The 15,149-nt window shown below is 60.3% G+C and overlaps 1 protein-coding gene across 1 annotated transcript in view; it reads left to right on the top strand.

Moving 5' to 3' along the window:
- DNAH10 (dynein axonemal heavy chain 10) overlaps positions 1–15,149 on the top strand; it is a 124,339-nt gene that overhangs the window by 12,936 nt on the left and 96,254 nt on the right. Inside the window, exons 8-13 of the mRNA XM_070066093.2 lie at positions 176–406; positions 4,026–4,216; positions 6,162–6,360; positions 9,091–9,285; positions 12,627–12,797; positions 14,250–14,426. Of these exons, the coding sequence (XP_069922194.2) occupies positions 176–406; positions 4,026–4,216; positions 6,162–6,360; positions 9,091–9,285; positions 12,627–12,797; positions 14,250–14,426 (1,164 nt within the window). The remainder of the gene's footprint in view (positions 1–175; positions 407–4,025; positions 4,217–6,161; positions 6,361–9,090; positions 9,286–12,626; positions 12,798–14,249; positions 14,427–15,149) is intronic.

Below are 15,149 nucleotides of genomic sequence, written 5' to 3'. Positions count from 1 at the left end.
TGGGGACTTTGTCCTCTGCAGCCCCTGCGGGTCCCCCTTCCGCGCGCCACCTCGTCCGTCCGTCCATCTGGAGAGGGGCTGAGGGCCCTGGCCCAGCGCTCCCAGCCGCAGCACCCAGCCCGACGGGTCCCCGCGCGGGTGCTGAGAGCCGGGGCCTGGCTGCGTCGCCCCGCAGGGTAACGGGCCCCTGGCGGAGATCGAGTTCTGGCGGGAGAGGAACGCGACCCTGAGCGCGCTGCACGAGCAGACCAAGCTCCCGGTGGTGCGGAAGGTGCTGGAGGTGATCAGGCACGCCGAGTCCATGCTGGTGGCCAACCTGCAGCCGGTGCTCACCGAGCTCTTCAAGCTGCACATGGAGGCCTCGGACAACGTGCGCTTCCTGTCCACCGTGGAGCGCCACTTCAAGGTAGGCCCGGCCGTGCCACCCAGGCGCCCGCTCTCACGCCGGGCACCTGCCCGCGGCGGCCTCGTCCCCCCCAAGCTGCAGCTGTGGCCCCGACAGGACCCCTGACCCACGGCCCCCCGGGAGTCGCTGCATTCGCGCGTCCTGCAGACCCCAGGTGCCTGGGCTCCCGCGGGGTTTGCGCCCCTGCATCCGGCGTCTGCCCTGGAGCGCGTGCTCTCGGGCTTTCCCGTGGTGCCGGCTGCCCCTGCCGCGTCCTCCCTTTGGGGGCTCAGCCCCCGGCGCGTTGCCTGCGTGCTTCTGCGGGGACGCGGGTTTTTAGCCGATCCGCGCCTGGGAGTGGAATGGCTGTGTCGTGTCGCAGTTCCGCGTTGCCGTCCATGGGGCGCCCGCTGGGTGCTGAGCTCTGTGTGGGCGAGCGGGGTCATGGCTTGTGTTCTCCGCTCCACGGCTGAAAGCCCTCGGCCCCCCGCTGCCCCAGGCCCCCACTGGCCGATCCCGCCGCCCATCGCCCATTGAAACTTGGTCCCTGTCCCCGTGACTGTGTCCTTAGGTGCTCTGCGGAGGGCGGTTTTACAAATTCTCACTGCGATTTCCTGACCAGCTGGCTGATTGCCAGTCTCCCGGTCTATGTGTTGATTTTTAATTCTCTTTCCTTTTAAAAAAATGCGTGGATGTTAATTTTTGGCTGAGAGGCAGAGTGATGGGGGACATGGAGAGAGCTTTCTTAGCAATAGACAACAGACGCGATGTTTGTGTCTCCATCCTGTGGGACAGGAACTTGTGCAAAGCTTGGCGGGCGGCCCCTTGGGCTCCTAAACGTCTGCTGGGGCCTGGGCTGGGCGGACCCCCTTTCTTTCTTTTATTTATTTGAAAGGCAGAGTTGCACAGAGAGAGAGTGATTGATTGATTGATTTTCTATCTGCTGGTTCACTCCCCAAATGGCCAGGGCTGGGCCAGGCTAAGCCAGGAGCCAGGAGCTTCTTCCAGGTCTCCCACGTGGGTGCAGGGGCCCAAGGACTTGGGCCATCTTCTACTGCTCTCCCAGGCCACAGCAGAGAGCTGGATCACCAGTGGAGCAGCTGGGACTGAACCAGCAACCATATGGGATGCCGGCACTGCAGGCGGTAGCTTTATCCACTGTGTCACGGTGCCGGCCCCGGGGGACCCCTTTCCTGTGACATCTCACCCAGGGGCCTTGAAGGTGCTGGAGCCGTCACGCAGTCAGGACGCAGGGCCGTGCTGGGCAGCAGCGCCGCATTGCTGGCCAGAGCAGGGGTGGCCGCAGGCTCGGGGGGTGGGGAGAGGAGTCTGCCTCCTGCTGCAGGGGGATGGGACCGAGTTGTCACTGTGGCTGCCTTTGCTTTTTTGTTTATTTTATTTGGGGGGAGGGGAGAGAAAAAGAGAGAGATCCATCTGCTGGTTCACTCCACAAATGCCTGCAAAGGCTGGGGCTGGGCCAGGCTGAGGCCAGGGGCCAGCAGCTCCCTCCAGGTCTGCCCCGTGGGTGGCAGGGGCCCAAGCACCTGAGCCACTTCCTGCTGCCTCCCAGGGTGCACATGCGCAGGGAGCTGGGTTTGGGAGCAGAGCCAGGGACTCCTGTCAGACACAGGTGTTCCAAGCAGTGTCTCAGCCACTGGGCCACGTGCCTTCCCGCATGTACTGTGTGTAGGCTGCGTGTGCGTGTGCTACTCAGTACACACAGTCAGCTCTCAGCTCCCCTGTCCTATGTCCGTGGAGGCACCAGCTGCAGATGGCAAGTGTTTGAAAAGCTGTCCTGGGTGCCTGAGCGTGCACTGGCTTTGCCTCTGAGCTGTGTTCGAAGTGCTGGCGTTGGGCCGGGACACTTCCCCAAGCGTATGCAGAGAACGGAACTAAAATGTGACCTTATTCTGGTGCAAAAAAAAGTTCCTGAAATCCACACATAGCTTCTCCAACAAAATGCATTTTCCGTGGGCGTGCTGGGGACCCCTGGCGCTGGGTGTAGCCTGTGACGTGCATAGCAGGACACGTGAGGCTTCGGCAAGGCCTTGGCAGATACCAGGCCAGCGGAATGTAGGGTCGGGGGCCCTCGAACTGGGCCCTCCATGGACTACTGAGCACGTATTCTCTTTACACAACACACACACACGCACACATGTGTGTGTACACACGCATACACATCCTGCGTGAGTGGTACGTGGATGTGCCCGTCCTTCCCACCGCTGGTGCAGGTCGCCTCGTCCCCCCTCGTCCCCATCCTGCCTCTGCAGGTGCAGGCTCGTCTCGAACCTCTTCCTGGGGCCCCTGACCTGGGCCACGGCCACTTGGCTCCCTCCTCCTCTACCCCGGGCAGAACATCACACACCCTCACCCCTCCCCTACTCCGCAGAACATCACACACCCTCCCCCCACCCCGGGCAGATCATCACGCACCCTCACCTCTCCCCTACCCCGCAGATCATCACACACCCTACCCCTACCCTGGGCAGACCATCACGCACCCTCACCCCTCCCCTACCCCGCAGAACACCACGCACCCTCCCCCCACCCCGGGCAGACCATCACGCACCCTCACCTCTCCCCTTCCCTGCAGACCATCACGCACCCTCCCCCCACCGTGGGCAGACCATCATGCACCCTGCCCACCTCTGTGTCCCCTGGCAGACCATCACGCACCCCCACCTCTCCCCTCCCCGGCAGAACATCACGTGCCCTCACCTCTCCCCTCCCCCGCAGAACATCACACACCCTCCCCCCACCGTGGGCAGACCATCACGCACCCTGCCCACCTCTGTGTCCCCTGGCAGACCATCACGCACCCCCACCCCTCCCCTCCCCCGCAGAACATCACGCACCCCCACCCCTCCCCTCCCCCGCAGAACATCACGCACCCTCACCCCTCCCCTCCCCCGCAGACCATCACGCGCCCTCACCCCTCCCCTCCCCGCAGAACATCACGCACCCCCACCCCTCCCCTCCCCGCAGAACATCACGCACCCTCCCCACCTCTGTGTCCCCCGGGCAGACCATCACGCACCCTCCCCCCACCCCGGGCAGACCATCACGCACCCTCCCCACCTCTGTGTCCCCTGGGCAGACCATCACGCGCCCTCCCCCTCCCCTCCCCGCAGACCATCATGCGCCCTCCCCCTCCCCTCCCCGCAGACCATCACGCGCCCTCCCCCCCCCTCCCCGCAGACCATCACGCGCCCTCCCCCTCCCCTCCCCGCAGACCATCACGCGCCCTCCCCCTCCCCTCCCCGCAGAACATCACACACCCTCCCCCCACCCCGGGTAGACCATCACGCGCCCTCCCCCTCCCCTCCCCGCAGACCATCACGTGCCCTCCCCCTCCCCTCCCCGCAGACCATCACGCGCCCTCACCCCCCCCCGCAGACCATCACGCGCCCTCCCCCTCCCCTCCCCGCAGACCATCACGCGCCCTCCCCCTCCCCTCCCCGCAGACCATCACGCGCCCTCCCCCTCCCCTCCCCGCAGACCATCACGCGCCCTCCCCCTCCCCTCCCCTCCCCGCAGACCATCACACCCTCCCCCTCCCCTCCCCGCAGACCATCACGCGCCCTCCCCCTCCCCTCCCTGCAGACCATCACGCGCCCTCCCCCCCCCCCCCCCCCCGCAGAACATCACGCACGGGTCCGGCTTCCACGTGGTCCTGGACACCATCCCCTCCATGATGAGCGCTCTGCGCATGGTGTGGATCATCTCGCGGCACTACAACAAGGACGAGAGGATGATCCCGCTCATGGAGCGCGTCGCCTGGGAGATCGCCGAGAGGGTCTGCAGGGTGGTGAACCTGCGCACCCTGTTCAAGTAAGGGCAGGGCGGGTCCGGGGGGGACTTGCAGCCCCCACACCACGCACTTGGCCGCCACGGGCAGCTCAGCGGTTTCACAGGTCCTAGGACTGCACATCTGTCACCACCACCCACCGGAGGGGCACTTCCTGCGCCCCAGAGGACGCCCTGTAGCCCTAGCACTTGCCCCCAAGCCCTGCAGCCCCACTGGCCCTGGGGACCGCATGCGGTGGGCTCCTCTGGGCCTGGCGCTCAGCACCTGCTTCCAGGGCCCGCCCACTTGTGGCTCTGTGTGTCCCCTGCTGCTTTCCATGGCTGGGTGGCACCTGCTGTGTGGGACTGACCTGGCTCTGCTTGGAGACGGTGCGATGGGGAACAGGGGGCCCTTAGTCTGGGACCCCAGCTCCCCCAACGCCTTTTCACTTTACTTTCTTTAAGATTTATTTATTTGAAAGAGTTACAGTGATAGAGGGAGAGACAGAGAGAGAGATCTTCCATTTGCTGGCTGGTTCCCCAGATGGCCACAGTGGCAGGGGCTGGGCCAGACCAAAGCCAGGAGCCAGGAGCTACTTCCGGGTCTCCCACGTGGGAGCAGGGGTCCAATCACCTGGGCCATCTTCTGCTTTCCCAGGCCCCAGCAGGGAGCTGGATGGGGAGTGGAGCTGGCGCCCATATGAGATGCCAGTGTTGCAGGTGGCGGCTTTGCCCGCTACGCCACACACCAGCCCCTTTTTTCACTTTTTTGATAAAGATCAAGGGGACAAGTGTTTGACTCAGGTGAAGATGCCTCTTGGGACGCCCGCATTGCACACGGGAGTGCCCGGGCTCCAGTTCCAGCTTCCTGGTAATGTGCACCTGGAGGCAGCAGGCGGTGGCTCGAGGACTTGGGTCTCTGACACCCACACAGGGGACCTGGACTGAGTTCCTGACTCCTGGCTTCGGCCTGGCCCAGCCTGGGCTGTCCCGGGCAACTGGGGAGTAAACCAGCAGATGGGAGATGATCTCTGTTTCTCTCTCTCTCTCTGTCTCTGAGTCCCCCTGTCTGTGTCTCTGCCTTTCCAGTAAAGTGAAAATGCGTAAATAAAAATTCCATGAACGTAAGCACCAGCACCGTGGTGTTCCAGGCTGCACAGGTGTCATGGCCGCCACGATGGCCTCTGGCGTAGGACCCACGGCCACCGGCTCCCCTCCTGCAGCAAACAGAGCTCCGCACACGACCACAGCTTTGCACGGTGGGCAGCAGTGGCGGCGGGGCCGAGTCCCCAGCCTGGGCTTCCTCTCCGGTGTACCCGGAGCTTCTCATGACAGGGAGGCTCCTGGGGTCCCGGTGTTACGGGAGAAGCCAGGCACACAGCGAGGCAGGGAGCGTCCTCGCATCCTCTTGTTGATGGAGGCTGAGGCAGCCTGGGTCCGAGTGGAGAGCGGTGTGTGCTGGAGGCGGGGCAGCCGGGCACAGGTTGCACTGGACACGTGTGGCCGGGCCTTGGCCCACGGCGACCGTGGCCATGATTTATGGGGGCCGAGAACAGAGGCTTGCGAAGGCCACGCATACGGCACAGAGGAGGAGACAGAAATACTAGTGACCATGATTTGATCACTTCCAGACGTGGGCACGTCCTGAGCCACCACACAGTACCCCACAGACACGTGTGCTGTGACACGACGTCACACGGTAGCAAGCGTGTGCATTGTGACACGATGTACAACACACAAGTGTTTGTACTGTGCCATGACGTCACACAGTACACAGCGTGTGCACTCATGACCGTTCATCACGCGTACACAGCATGTACACCTAGGACGTGATAACCCCCCCAAACGTGTGACACCCCCCGGATGTAGAAGAAATTACGTTTTTTGAGCTAAAAGGAAAAGCATTCTGCCCGAGGCCACCGCTCCTGCTGGGAACCGAGCTGGGCCCCCCGCCCTGCCTTCCCCCTCCACGGCGCTGTCCGCTTCCCAGGGAAAACCGAGCGAGTGCACAGCGCAAAACCCTGGACGCCAAGAACACGCTGAGACTGTGGAAGAAGGCCTACTTTGACACCCGCGCCAAGATCGAGGCTTCGGGCCGGGAGGCGCGCTGGGAGTTTGACCGGAAGCGGCTGTTCGAGCGGACGGATTACATGGCCACCATCTGCCAGGACCTCTACTACATTTTGCAGGTAGGGGGCCGGGCTGCGTGCTTTTGAGTGACAGGAGGGCAGCGGGTGGGGTCCGAGCTTGCCTGGTGGGAAGCAGCTTGGCTTCTCTGAGTCAGAGCTGGGGAGTCAGGGGCAAGCAAAGAGGGACACTGGAAGGAACACGTGGAGCACACTAGAAAGTACCAGAATGCACCGGGGCAGGAGGGATGTCTTGGAGCGTCAGGCTGTGCTCCGTGATGGGTATGACCGGGGTGCGTGCCGAGCGCACCCACCTTGGGCTGCCTCTCCCTGCTTCCTTTTCTGTGTCTTGCAAAGGCCCCCGCCTGTCTCTTTTCCTCAAAAATTCCTCCAAGGCCAGACTGAGACCCTCTCTCTTCACTTTCCTCTCGGGCCATAACATCCTCGCCCACTGCCCGTGACCCTGTGGGGGTCCAGTCCCTAACTGCCTTTGGATGCGTGACCCAAGAGGTCAGGGTCTGACTGGATGAATTGGCCACTGCCCCTTCCTGGTGGACATCCATCCGCCCACCCACCTATCCATCCATCCATCCATCCAAATATCTACCCACCCACCCAACCATTTATCCACACATCCATCCATCCATCCATCCATCCATCCACCTGCTCATCGATCCATCTATCCATCCATCCATCCATCCATATATCAGCCCACCCACCCACCCATTTACCCATCTACCCACTCATCCATCCACCCACTCATCCATCCACCAACCACTTAATCATCCGTCAGCACCCCATCATCTACCCATCTATCTAAAACCCACCCATCTACCCACCCTTCTATCTACCCATCCATTCATCTACTTATATGTCTGTCTATCTGTCCACCTGCTTATTAAATTTGGGTATTTTTTTCAAAGATTTATTTTGTTTACTTGAAAGGCAGAGTTACAGAGAGAGGTAGAGATAGAGAGAGAGGTCTTCCATCTGCTGGTTCACTCCCCCAGATGGCTGCAACGGCCAGAGCTGTGCTGATCCAAAGCCACTTCTCCCTGGTCTCCCACATGGGTGCAGGGGCCCAAGGACTTGGGCCATCTTCTGCTGCTTTCCCAGGCCACAGAGAGCTGGATCGGAAGAGGAGCAGCCGGGACTAGAACCAGCACCCATATGGGATGCCGGTGCTTCAGGCCAGGGCTTTAACCCGAGGCACCACAGCGCCAGCCCCTAAATCTGGGTATTTCCAGAGAACTCAGAATGTGCCAGAGGCTCAGGGTTGCCGTTGAAGGAATGAAGGGGAGCAGAACCAGAATGGCCGTGGGGCTGCCAGGCCCGGTGTGTGAGAGAAACATGAGACTCCTTGTCCAAAACGTGGGGAAGCGATGCTGTGGAATTCAAACATGGTTTTTTTTTTTTCATTTGGCGTCTCTCCCCGTCAGGCTTTTTTGGGTTGCTGTGGTGTCAGGAGAGACAAGAAAGGAAAGTACAGAAACGCGGGCTTCTAAATGAGCGGCCAGCGAGGCGATGCGATTCTCGTTCCCAGCTCGTGTGCGTGGTCTTTCACCGTGGCCGAGCCGTGGGGACGCCGCGTGCGACAGACACGGCTGCTTTCCTTTTGCTTCTCAGCCCTCGCACATCCCGCGGCGCCCCCTGCCCCCAGCTTCCGGGGATGGAAGGGTCTCCGGCTTCCGCTGGCTCTGCGCTTCCTCCTCCGAGTGCGTGGGCCGACTCCCAGGGAGTGACACCTGCTCCTCTCTGAACATTTCTTAGCCTCCTTTTTTAAAAAAATATTCATTTACTTTCGTTTTCTTTGAAAACTGCACACGCACACACACACACACACACACACACCCCTCCTATCTGCTGGCTCACTTCCCAAATGCCCGTTGCAGCGGGGCTAAGCTGGGAGCTGGGAGCTCCATCCAGGTCTCCCATGGGGGTGGCAGGGACCCGAGTACTTGCGCCGTCACCGCTGCCTCCCAGGGCCTGGAGCCAGGAACCAGAAGTGAGCTTCAGACCCAAGCAGCCTGCTGTGGGACGTGTGTCCTAACCAGGGTCCCGATTGCCAGGCCAGATGCCTGCCCTGTTAAAAATTTCACGAGGGCCCTAGCAGAATGTTGACCGCAGATCAGGGCCCTCTGAACGTGGGGCCCCGTGCACCGCCCAGGAGTCACACCTAGGACACTGGCCCTGCCCGGTCACACCTACTGTGTGGCTTCACAGAGCCTACTGTGCAGCGGGAGAGAAAAGCAGCAGGTGCAATGGCCGTGGCTACCAGTGAATGCAGTGGAAAGCGCAGCTGAGTGTGCTGTGCCTGACCTGGTCCACAAGGGCTGGGCACGAGGAAGCCATGTGTGGTGAGGGGGAGGAGCCAGCGAGGTGCTTTGGACCGCAAGTGCCCCGGCCTGAAGACAGAAGGAGCCTTGGGCCGAGAGAGGGCGGATGGCCGCAAGGTGTCAGGGTCTGGCAGTGAGAGGAGGGTGGGGGCGTGAGCCGGGGCTGGACGTGGGGATCTCGCCCTCCATGAGGGTCTCCAGGGGCCGTGGGTTGGAGTGGGATGTGTGGATCTCACCCTCCGTGCAGGTTCTCTGGGGGCCGTGGGCCGTGGCCGGACGTGGGGATCTCGCCCTCCATGCAGGGTCTCCAGGGGCCGTGGGTTGGAGTGGGATGTGTGGCTCTCACCCTCCGTGTAGGGGCTCTGGGGGGCGTGGGCGGGGAGGAGGGTGTCTGCGTGGGGGGGGTTCCCATTGGCAGTCAGGATCTTCCCCACCCACTGCTCTGTCGCTCACACAGGTCATGGAGGAATTCTACAACATATTTGGCCCAGAGTTGAAGGCGGTGACCGGGGACCCCAAGCGCATTGACGACGTCCTGTGCCGGGTGGACGGTCTGGTCACCCCCATGGAGCACCTGACCTTTGACCCCTTCTGCATCAAGTCCTCCCAGTACTGGAAATACGTGATGGACGACTTCAAGATTGAAATTCTGGCAAGTGACCCGCTTGTCGAGTTCATCGTGGGAGCGGGTACCGTGTTTCCCTGGTGTGAAATTTGCCTGGCTATTTAGTGACATTTAGAGGTTTTGAAAATTAATTTTTTTTTTTTTTGACAGAGTGGACAGGGAGAGAGAGAGACAGAGAGAAAGGTCTTCCTTTGCCATTGGTTCACCCTCCAATGGCTGCCGCGGCCGGCGTGCTGCGGCCGGCACACCACGCTGATCCAAAGGCAGGAGCCAGGCACTTATCCTGGTCTCCCATGGGGTGCAGGCCCAGGCACTTGGGCCATCCTCCACTGCACTCCTGGGCCACAGCAGAGAGCTGGACTGTAACAGGAGCAACCGGGACAGAATCCGGCGCCCCGACCAGGACTAGAACCCAGTGTGCCGGCGCTGCAAGGCGGAGGATTAGCCTACTGAGCCGCGGCGCCGGCGAAAATTAAATGTTTTAAAAGATTTATTTATTTACTTGAAAGAGTTACAGAGAGGCACAGGCAGAGAGAGAGAGAGAGAGAGAGAGAGAAGGAGAAGGAGAGAGTGAGAGAGGTCTTCCATCCATTGGTTTACTCCCCAAATGGCTGTAACAGCTAGAGTTGTGCTGATCCAAAGCCAGGAGCCAGGTGCTTCCTCCGGGTCTTCCCTTGTGGGTGCAGGGGCCCAAGGCCTTGGGCCATCTTCTGTTGCTTTCCCAGGACATAGCAGAGAGCTGGATAGGAAGTAGAGCAGCCGGTTCTCAAACTGGCACCCAATGGGATGCTGGCACTGCAGGCGGTGAATTTACTCATTAAGCCACAGTGCTGGCCCCGAAAAACTAGTTAAATTTAAATAAAAGAATAATTTTCACATTATCTGAAAGGGAGAGAGACATAGAAAGAGACAGAGATCTTCCATCTGTTTGTTTACTTCCCAAATGCCCACAACAGCCAGGGCTGGGCCAGGCTGAAGTGGGGAGCCTGGAACCTCATCCAGGTCTCCCATGTGGGTGGCGGGGACCCAAATACTTGAGCCACCACCTGCTGCCTCCCAGGGTCTGCGGTAGCCGAATTGGAAGCCAAATTGGAAGCCAAGGAGCAAAGACTGTCATACAGGACACAGGCGTTCCACGCGGGGGCTTACTGCCACGTCGGATGCTTGCTCGAGGGGTGGTTTTTGTTTTGTTTTAATTATCTGCTCACTTGTAAAGCACGAAACAGCGCAGAAGTGCGTGGTGGAGGCAGATGCCCCCCAGCCATCTCCGCCCCAGTCCTGTCCCCCGGGTGGGACACGGGCAGCCGCGCAAGGCTGGGTTCCCGCAGTGCCAGTCTGTTTGTCTGGGGCGGGTGTGTGTGTGGTCGGCAGCAAGGAGAGCAGCAGGTGTAAACGGCCTTTGGCTTCGGGAGGCCCTGGGACAGGTGCAGGTGGGGGTGAGGACGGCGACAGCGAGCGAGCGGGGTTCTGGGTCAGGGACACTTCTCAAGGTTCATGGAAGTGGAGTTAGGCGATAAGGGACTTCGGCGCGACCGCTTCTGAGCCGCGCCTGGTCTTCTCACCCTGCACGCTGTCTGCGCACCCTCCGGAGTTCCCGTTAGAAGCGACAGCAGCAAAGCAAGCAGGAGCTGTTTGGGGGGAGGCCCAGCGGGCGGTCTGGTGTCGGCCTGGGGCGAGGCGGTGGAGGGATTGTGGGCTGGGGGCGTGGGGGGAGGAGGGTGAGGAAGGGGCTCAGCCTAGTGGGCAGTGGGGAGCCGTGGCGGGCTGTCGAGCAGGGAGTGGTGTAGTGAGACTTGTCCGTCAGGAGGGTTCCCTGGCCACAGCAGCTCTGGGCTGAGGAGCGACAGAGGCTTGGGAGATGGCGTGAGGCAGTGCCCTGGGGGGGGGGCAGGGAGGCAGAGCCGGCAGGGGCAGGATCTGAGAGCCTGACTCCACGCACACGGCCTGGCCTGTGGTGCTACTCCCTCTCCCTCCCCCCCCAAGCCCGTGGCACCAGCTTCCCCCCACCCCCACCGCCCTGTTCCATCTCGGACAGACTCCACACCACACAGCAGGGCCCGTGGCACTATCTTCCCCCCACCCCCGAGCCTGTCCAGTCTCGGGCAGACGCCACACCATGCAGCATGGCCTGGTGCACCCCACATGACTGCCTTGCTGACTCCTGCGTGGAGCGGCCTGGGTGGCCCTCCCTGCTGTATACTCATTTCTCAGATTTTATCTCAAGTATGCATTCATATATCTATTTTTAAAGAACATTTATTTATTTGAAATGCAGAGTTACAGAGAGAGGGAGAGACAGAGAGATCGTCCATCTGCTAATTCACTCCCCAAATAGCTCCAGCAGCCGGGGCAGGGCCAAGCCAAAACCAGGAGCCAGGAACTCCATCTTGGTCTCCCACATGGGTGCAGAGACCCAAGCACTCGGGCCATCCTCCACTGCTTTCCCAGGTGTATTAGCAGGGAGCTGGACTGGAAGTGGAGCAGCCGGGACTTGAACTGGTGTCCTGGCATTGCAGACAGCAGCTTTATGTGTCCCACCACAATGCTGGCCCCTAATCATCGCTTTCTTTTAAAAAAATATCTTTTTATTTGAAAGGCAGAGACAGTGACAGAGAGACCTCCCAGGGCTGTGCACAATTGAGGCCAGGATCCTGGAGCTCCATCGGGTCTCCCACGCGGCTGGCAGGGGGCCGTCCTCTGCTGCCTTCCCAGGCGCATTAGCAGGGAGCCGGATCACAAGTGGAACGGCTGGGTTAGAACTTACCTGCCAGTACGGAATGCTGGTGTCACAAGCAGTGGCTTAACCTTCGCAGGCACCACACCGCCGGCCCTACTCTCGTCTGGTTTACTTTTCTAGGACTAAACTGCCAGGCTTCTGGCGGGGGGGTGGAATGGGAGGGATGGAGGATGCGCAGTGGCCTGGCTGTGCTGGGTGGGGAGGGGCTCCTCTGTGTGCCCCTCGCTTGCACTCCACCCCCTGCTCCTCCCTTCCTCCGGTGCTCAGCCTTCTGGAAGTTTCTCGGGGGAGCAGACACTGACCAGCTCCCCCAGTGCCAGCACGAAGGGCTGTCTCTGCCTTCCGCAGAGTCAGTGCCTCTCATTCTGCTGGAAATTCCTGCACCACCTCCCCTGCTGTTGCAGCCTCTCCCACACCCTTAGCCTGCCAGCGTTCATACTTTAGCAGATTCTTCTCTGATCGGCCGGCGCTAAGGCAGCTGATCTGCTACGTTGAATGGAGAGCAGCTGCCGCGGGAGCCCGGTGGGAGGCGTCCTCGGCCGCGGGCTCTCCCTCTCGCTTCCTGCCACTTGGTTTCTGCAGGATGATTCCAGGTGCCCGAGAGCTATTTTCATGCTCCCTTTTTTTGCAGGTTATTGAGAAAGAAGCAAAAAACTTCATTGATGAATCCTTTAAGACACTCCGCTCAGCCGAGGCAGCGTTTGACATGCTCCTAAAGTTTAAGCACATCCGCTCGCGGGAGGCGATTAATCGGCAGATGATGATGAAGTTCAACGACATCCTCGCCCAGTATTGCAAAGAGGTAACCGCAGACGGACGGCTGCCGCGGCTGCGGGAAACGCGCTCGGCGGGACGGACGCCAGCGACGGAGTCTCCCCGCTGCCCAACTTTTCCCATCTGCATTTCGGAGTTCCCGTGGCCGGCCTCTCGCACAACACAGCGGCCCAACCACAGGGGGCCTGTTGTTGCGTGCGGGGAGTTCAGTGGGAAGCCTGGGCTAGTGGCAACCACGGCACCAGCAGTGCCAGCCACGGCCTCCCGTGTCCAAGGATCCGGTTTGTGTTTGTAATTAATCCAGGAAACTTCTCCTGGCACGCGTGCAGCCCCAGCACAGCGGTGAACAAAACTCAGATTTCGCCTTCCACGAAATCAGTATCTAGTGGGAGAAACAGCCCAAAAGGTGCTGAGGCTCCCATGTAGACCACACAATGAGAATGCGGGGAGAGGCAGGCCACGGAGGCTGGACAGGGGCGGGATGAGGCCCTGACGTGGTCTCGGCACGCACCGCCTCCCGTGCACTGTGGGCTGGGTGGCAGCTGCACTGGCTTCCCCTCTGGAGCTCCAGGGGAGGGGCTTGTTGGTTTTCCCAGATCCTCCAGCCTGCCTCCTTGCTCCCGTCCCTGTGAGGAGCCTGGGCTCACACAGAGCATCCGGGCAGCCAGCGGATCGGCAAACCTGAATTCCAGCGCAGCCTCCACACCCCATCCTCCCAGGACCCGGCACGTCTGCCGTTCTGGGCATTAGGATATGGGCGTCATGGGGCCAACCACACTGGAATACCTGAACGAGAGCCCAGAGGCAGGCTGCCACCCGTCAGGTCTGCAGGATTCTAGGGCTTCCGGTGATCCAGTCAAACCAGTGCACATGGTGCGCACGCTCCGTGAGGCAGAGGGAGCAGCGCGTGCGTTAAACCAAAGAAAATTACCCGGGAGCGTGAGCAGAGGCAGCAGGTGGTGTGTGAGGAGTAGACGCACTGTTGTTTATCTTAGAATGTTTGTTTATTTTATGTTTTTACTCCTTGAGATCATTGGGTGTTAGAATTCGTATTTTTAAGATTTATTTATTTGAAAGGCAGAGTTACAAGATAGAGAGAGAGAGGTCTTCCATCTGCTGGTTCACTCCCCAAATGGCCACAGTGGCCAAAGCTGGGCCAGACTGAAGCCAGGAGCCAGGGGCTTCTTCTAGGTCTCCCACGCGGGTGCAGGGGCCCAAGCACGTGGACCATCTTCTGCTGCTTTTCTCAGGCTATTATCAGGGAGCTGGACTGGAAGTGGAGCAGCCGGGACTCGAACCGGCGCCCATGTGGGATGCTGATGTGGCAGGCAGTGGCTTTACCCGCTATGCCACAGTGCTGGCCCCAGGATATTTCTTGACATTCCGGTTTTTGTTTCATTATAGACTCAAATCCCCAGTGTTCCTTGGCTGACGAGGTAGTGTCTGTGGCTCGTGCAGAACACCTGTGGTTGCTTTTCAGATCGACATAGTGAATAAGATCTTCGTGCAGAACCTGGAGAACCCTCCGCTGTACAAGAACCACCCGCCGGTCGCAGGCGCCATTTACTGGGAGCGCTCCCTGTTCTACCGGATCAAGCACACCATCCTCAGATTTCAGGAGGTGGAGGAGATACTGGACAGTGAGCGGGGACAGGAAGTAGGTCTCCTTGGCACGTCCTGAGTCTATGGGGGCTGGGGGCACCTGACGCCATCCGAGAGAACAGTGGATCTCGGTAGTGTCACAGGAAGTAGGTCTCTTTGGCATGTCCTGAGCCTACGGGGGCTGGGGGCAGCTGATGCCATCTGAGAGAACTGTGGATCTCGGTGGCGTCACCTTCCAGAAGCCATGGACAGAAGCGGCTTGGTTTCAAACCCATGCCTGCTCCTTAGGGGGATCCTCCTGTGTACCCCAATTTAGGATCCCCCCCTTTTAAAAAGATTTATTTATTTATTTGAAAGAGTTACACACAGAAGGAGAGGCAGAGAGAGAGGTCTTCCATCTGCTGGTTCACTCCTCAATTGGCCACAATGGCCAGAGCTGTGCTGATCCGAAGCCAGGAACCAGGTGCTTCCTCCGGGTCTTCCCTTGTGGGTGCAGGGGCCCGAGGACTTGGGCCATCTTCTACTGCTTTCCCAAGCCATAGCAGAGAGCTGGATCAGAAGTGAAGCAGCCAGGACTCAAACCGGCGCCCACCTGGGATGCCAGCACTGCAGACGGCAGTCTCACCTGCTACGCCACAGCGCCAGCCCCAGGACACCACCCCCCTTCTTTTAAAAAAAATATTTATTTGAAAGGCAGGTGACAGAGAGGGGGAGACAGAGATATCTTCCATCTGCTGGTTGCAATGGCTGGGGCTGGGCCAGGCTGGAGCCAGGAGCT

The sequence above is a fragment of the Oryctolagus cuniculus genome, chromosome 21 (genome assembly GCF_051225735.1).
Source record: "Oryctolagus cuniculus isolate XC-2025 breed Fujian yellow rabbit chromosome 21, ASM5122573v1, whole genome shotgun sequence".
NCBI lineage: Eukaryota > Metazoa > Chordata > Mammalia > Lagomorpha > Leporidae > Oryctolagus > Oryctolagus cuniculus.
The sequence above is the reverse complement of the archived record's forward strand: the minus strand, read 5'-3'. Positions and strand labels throughout refer to the sequence as shown.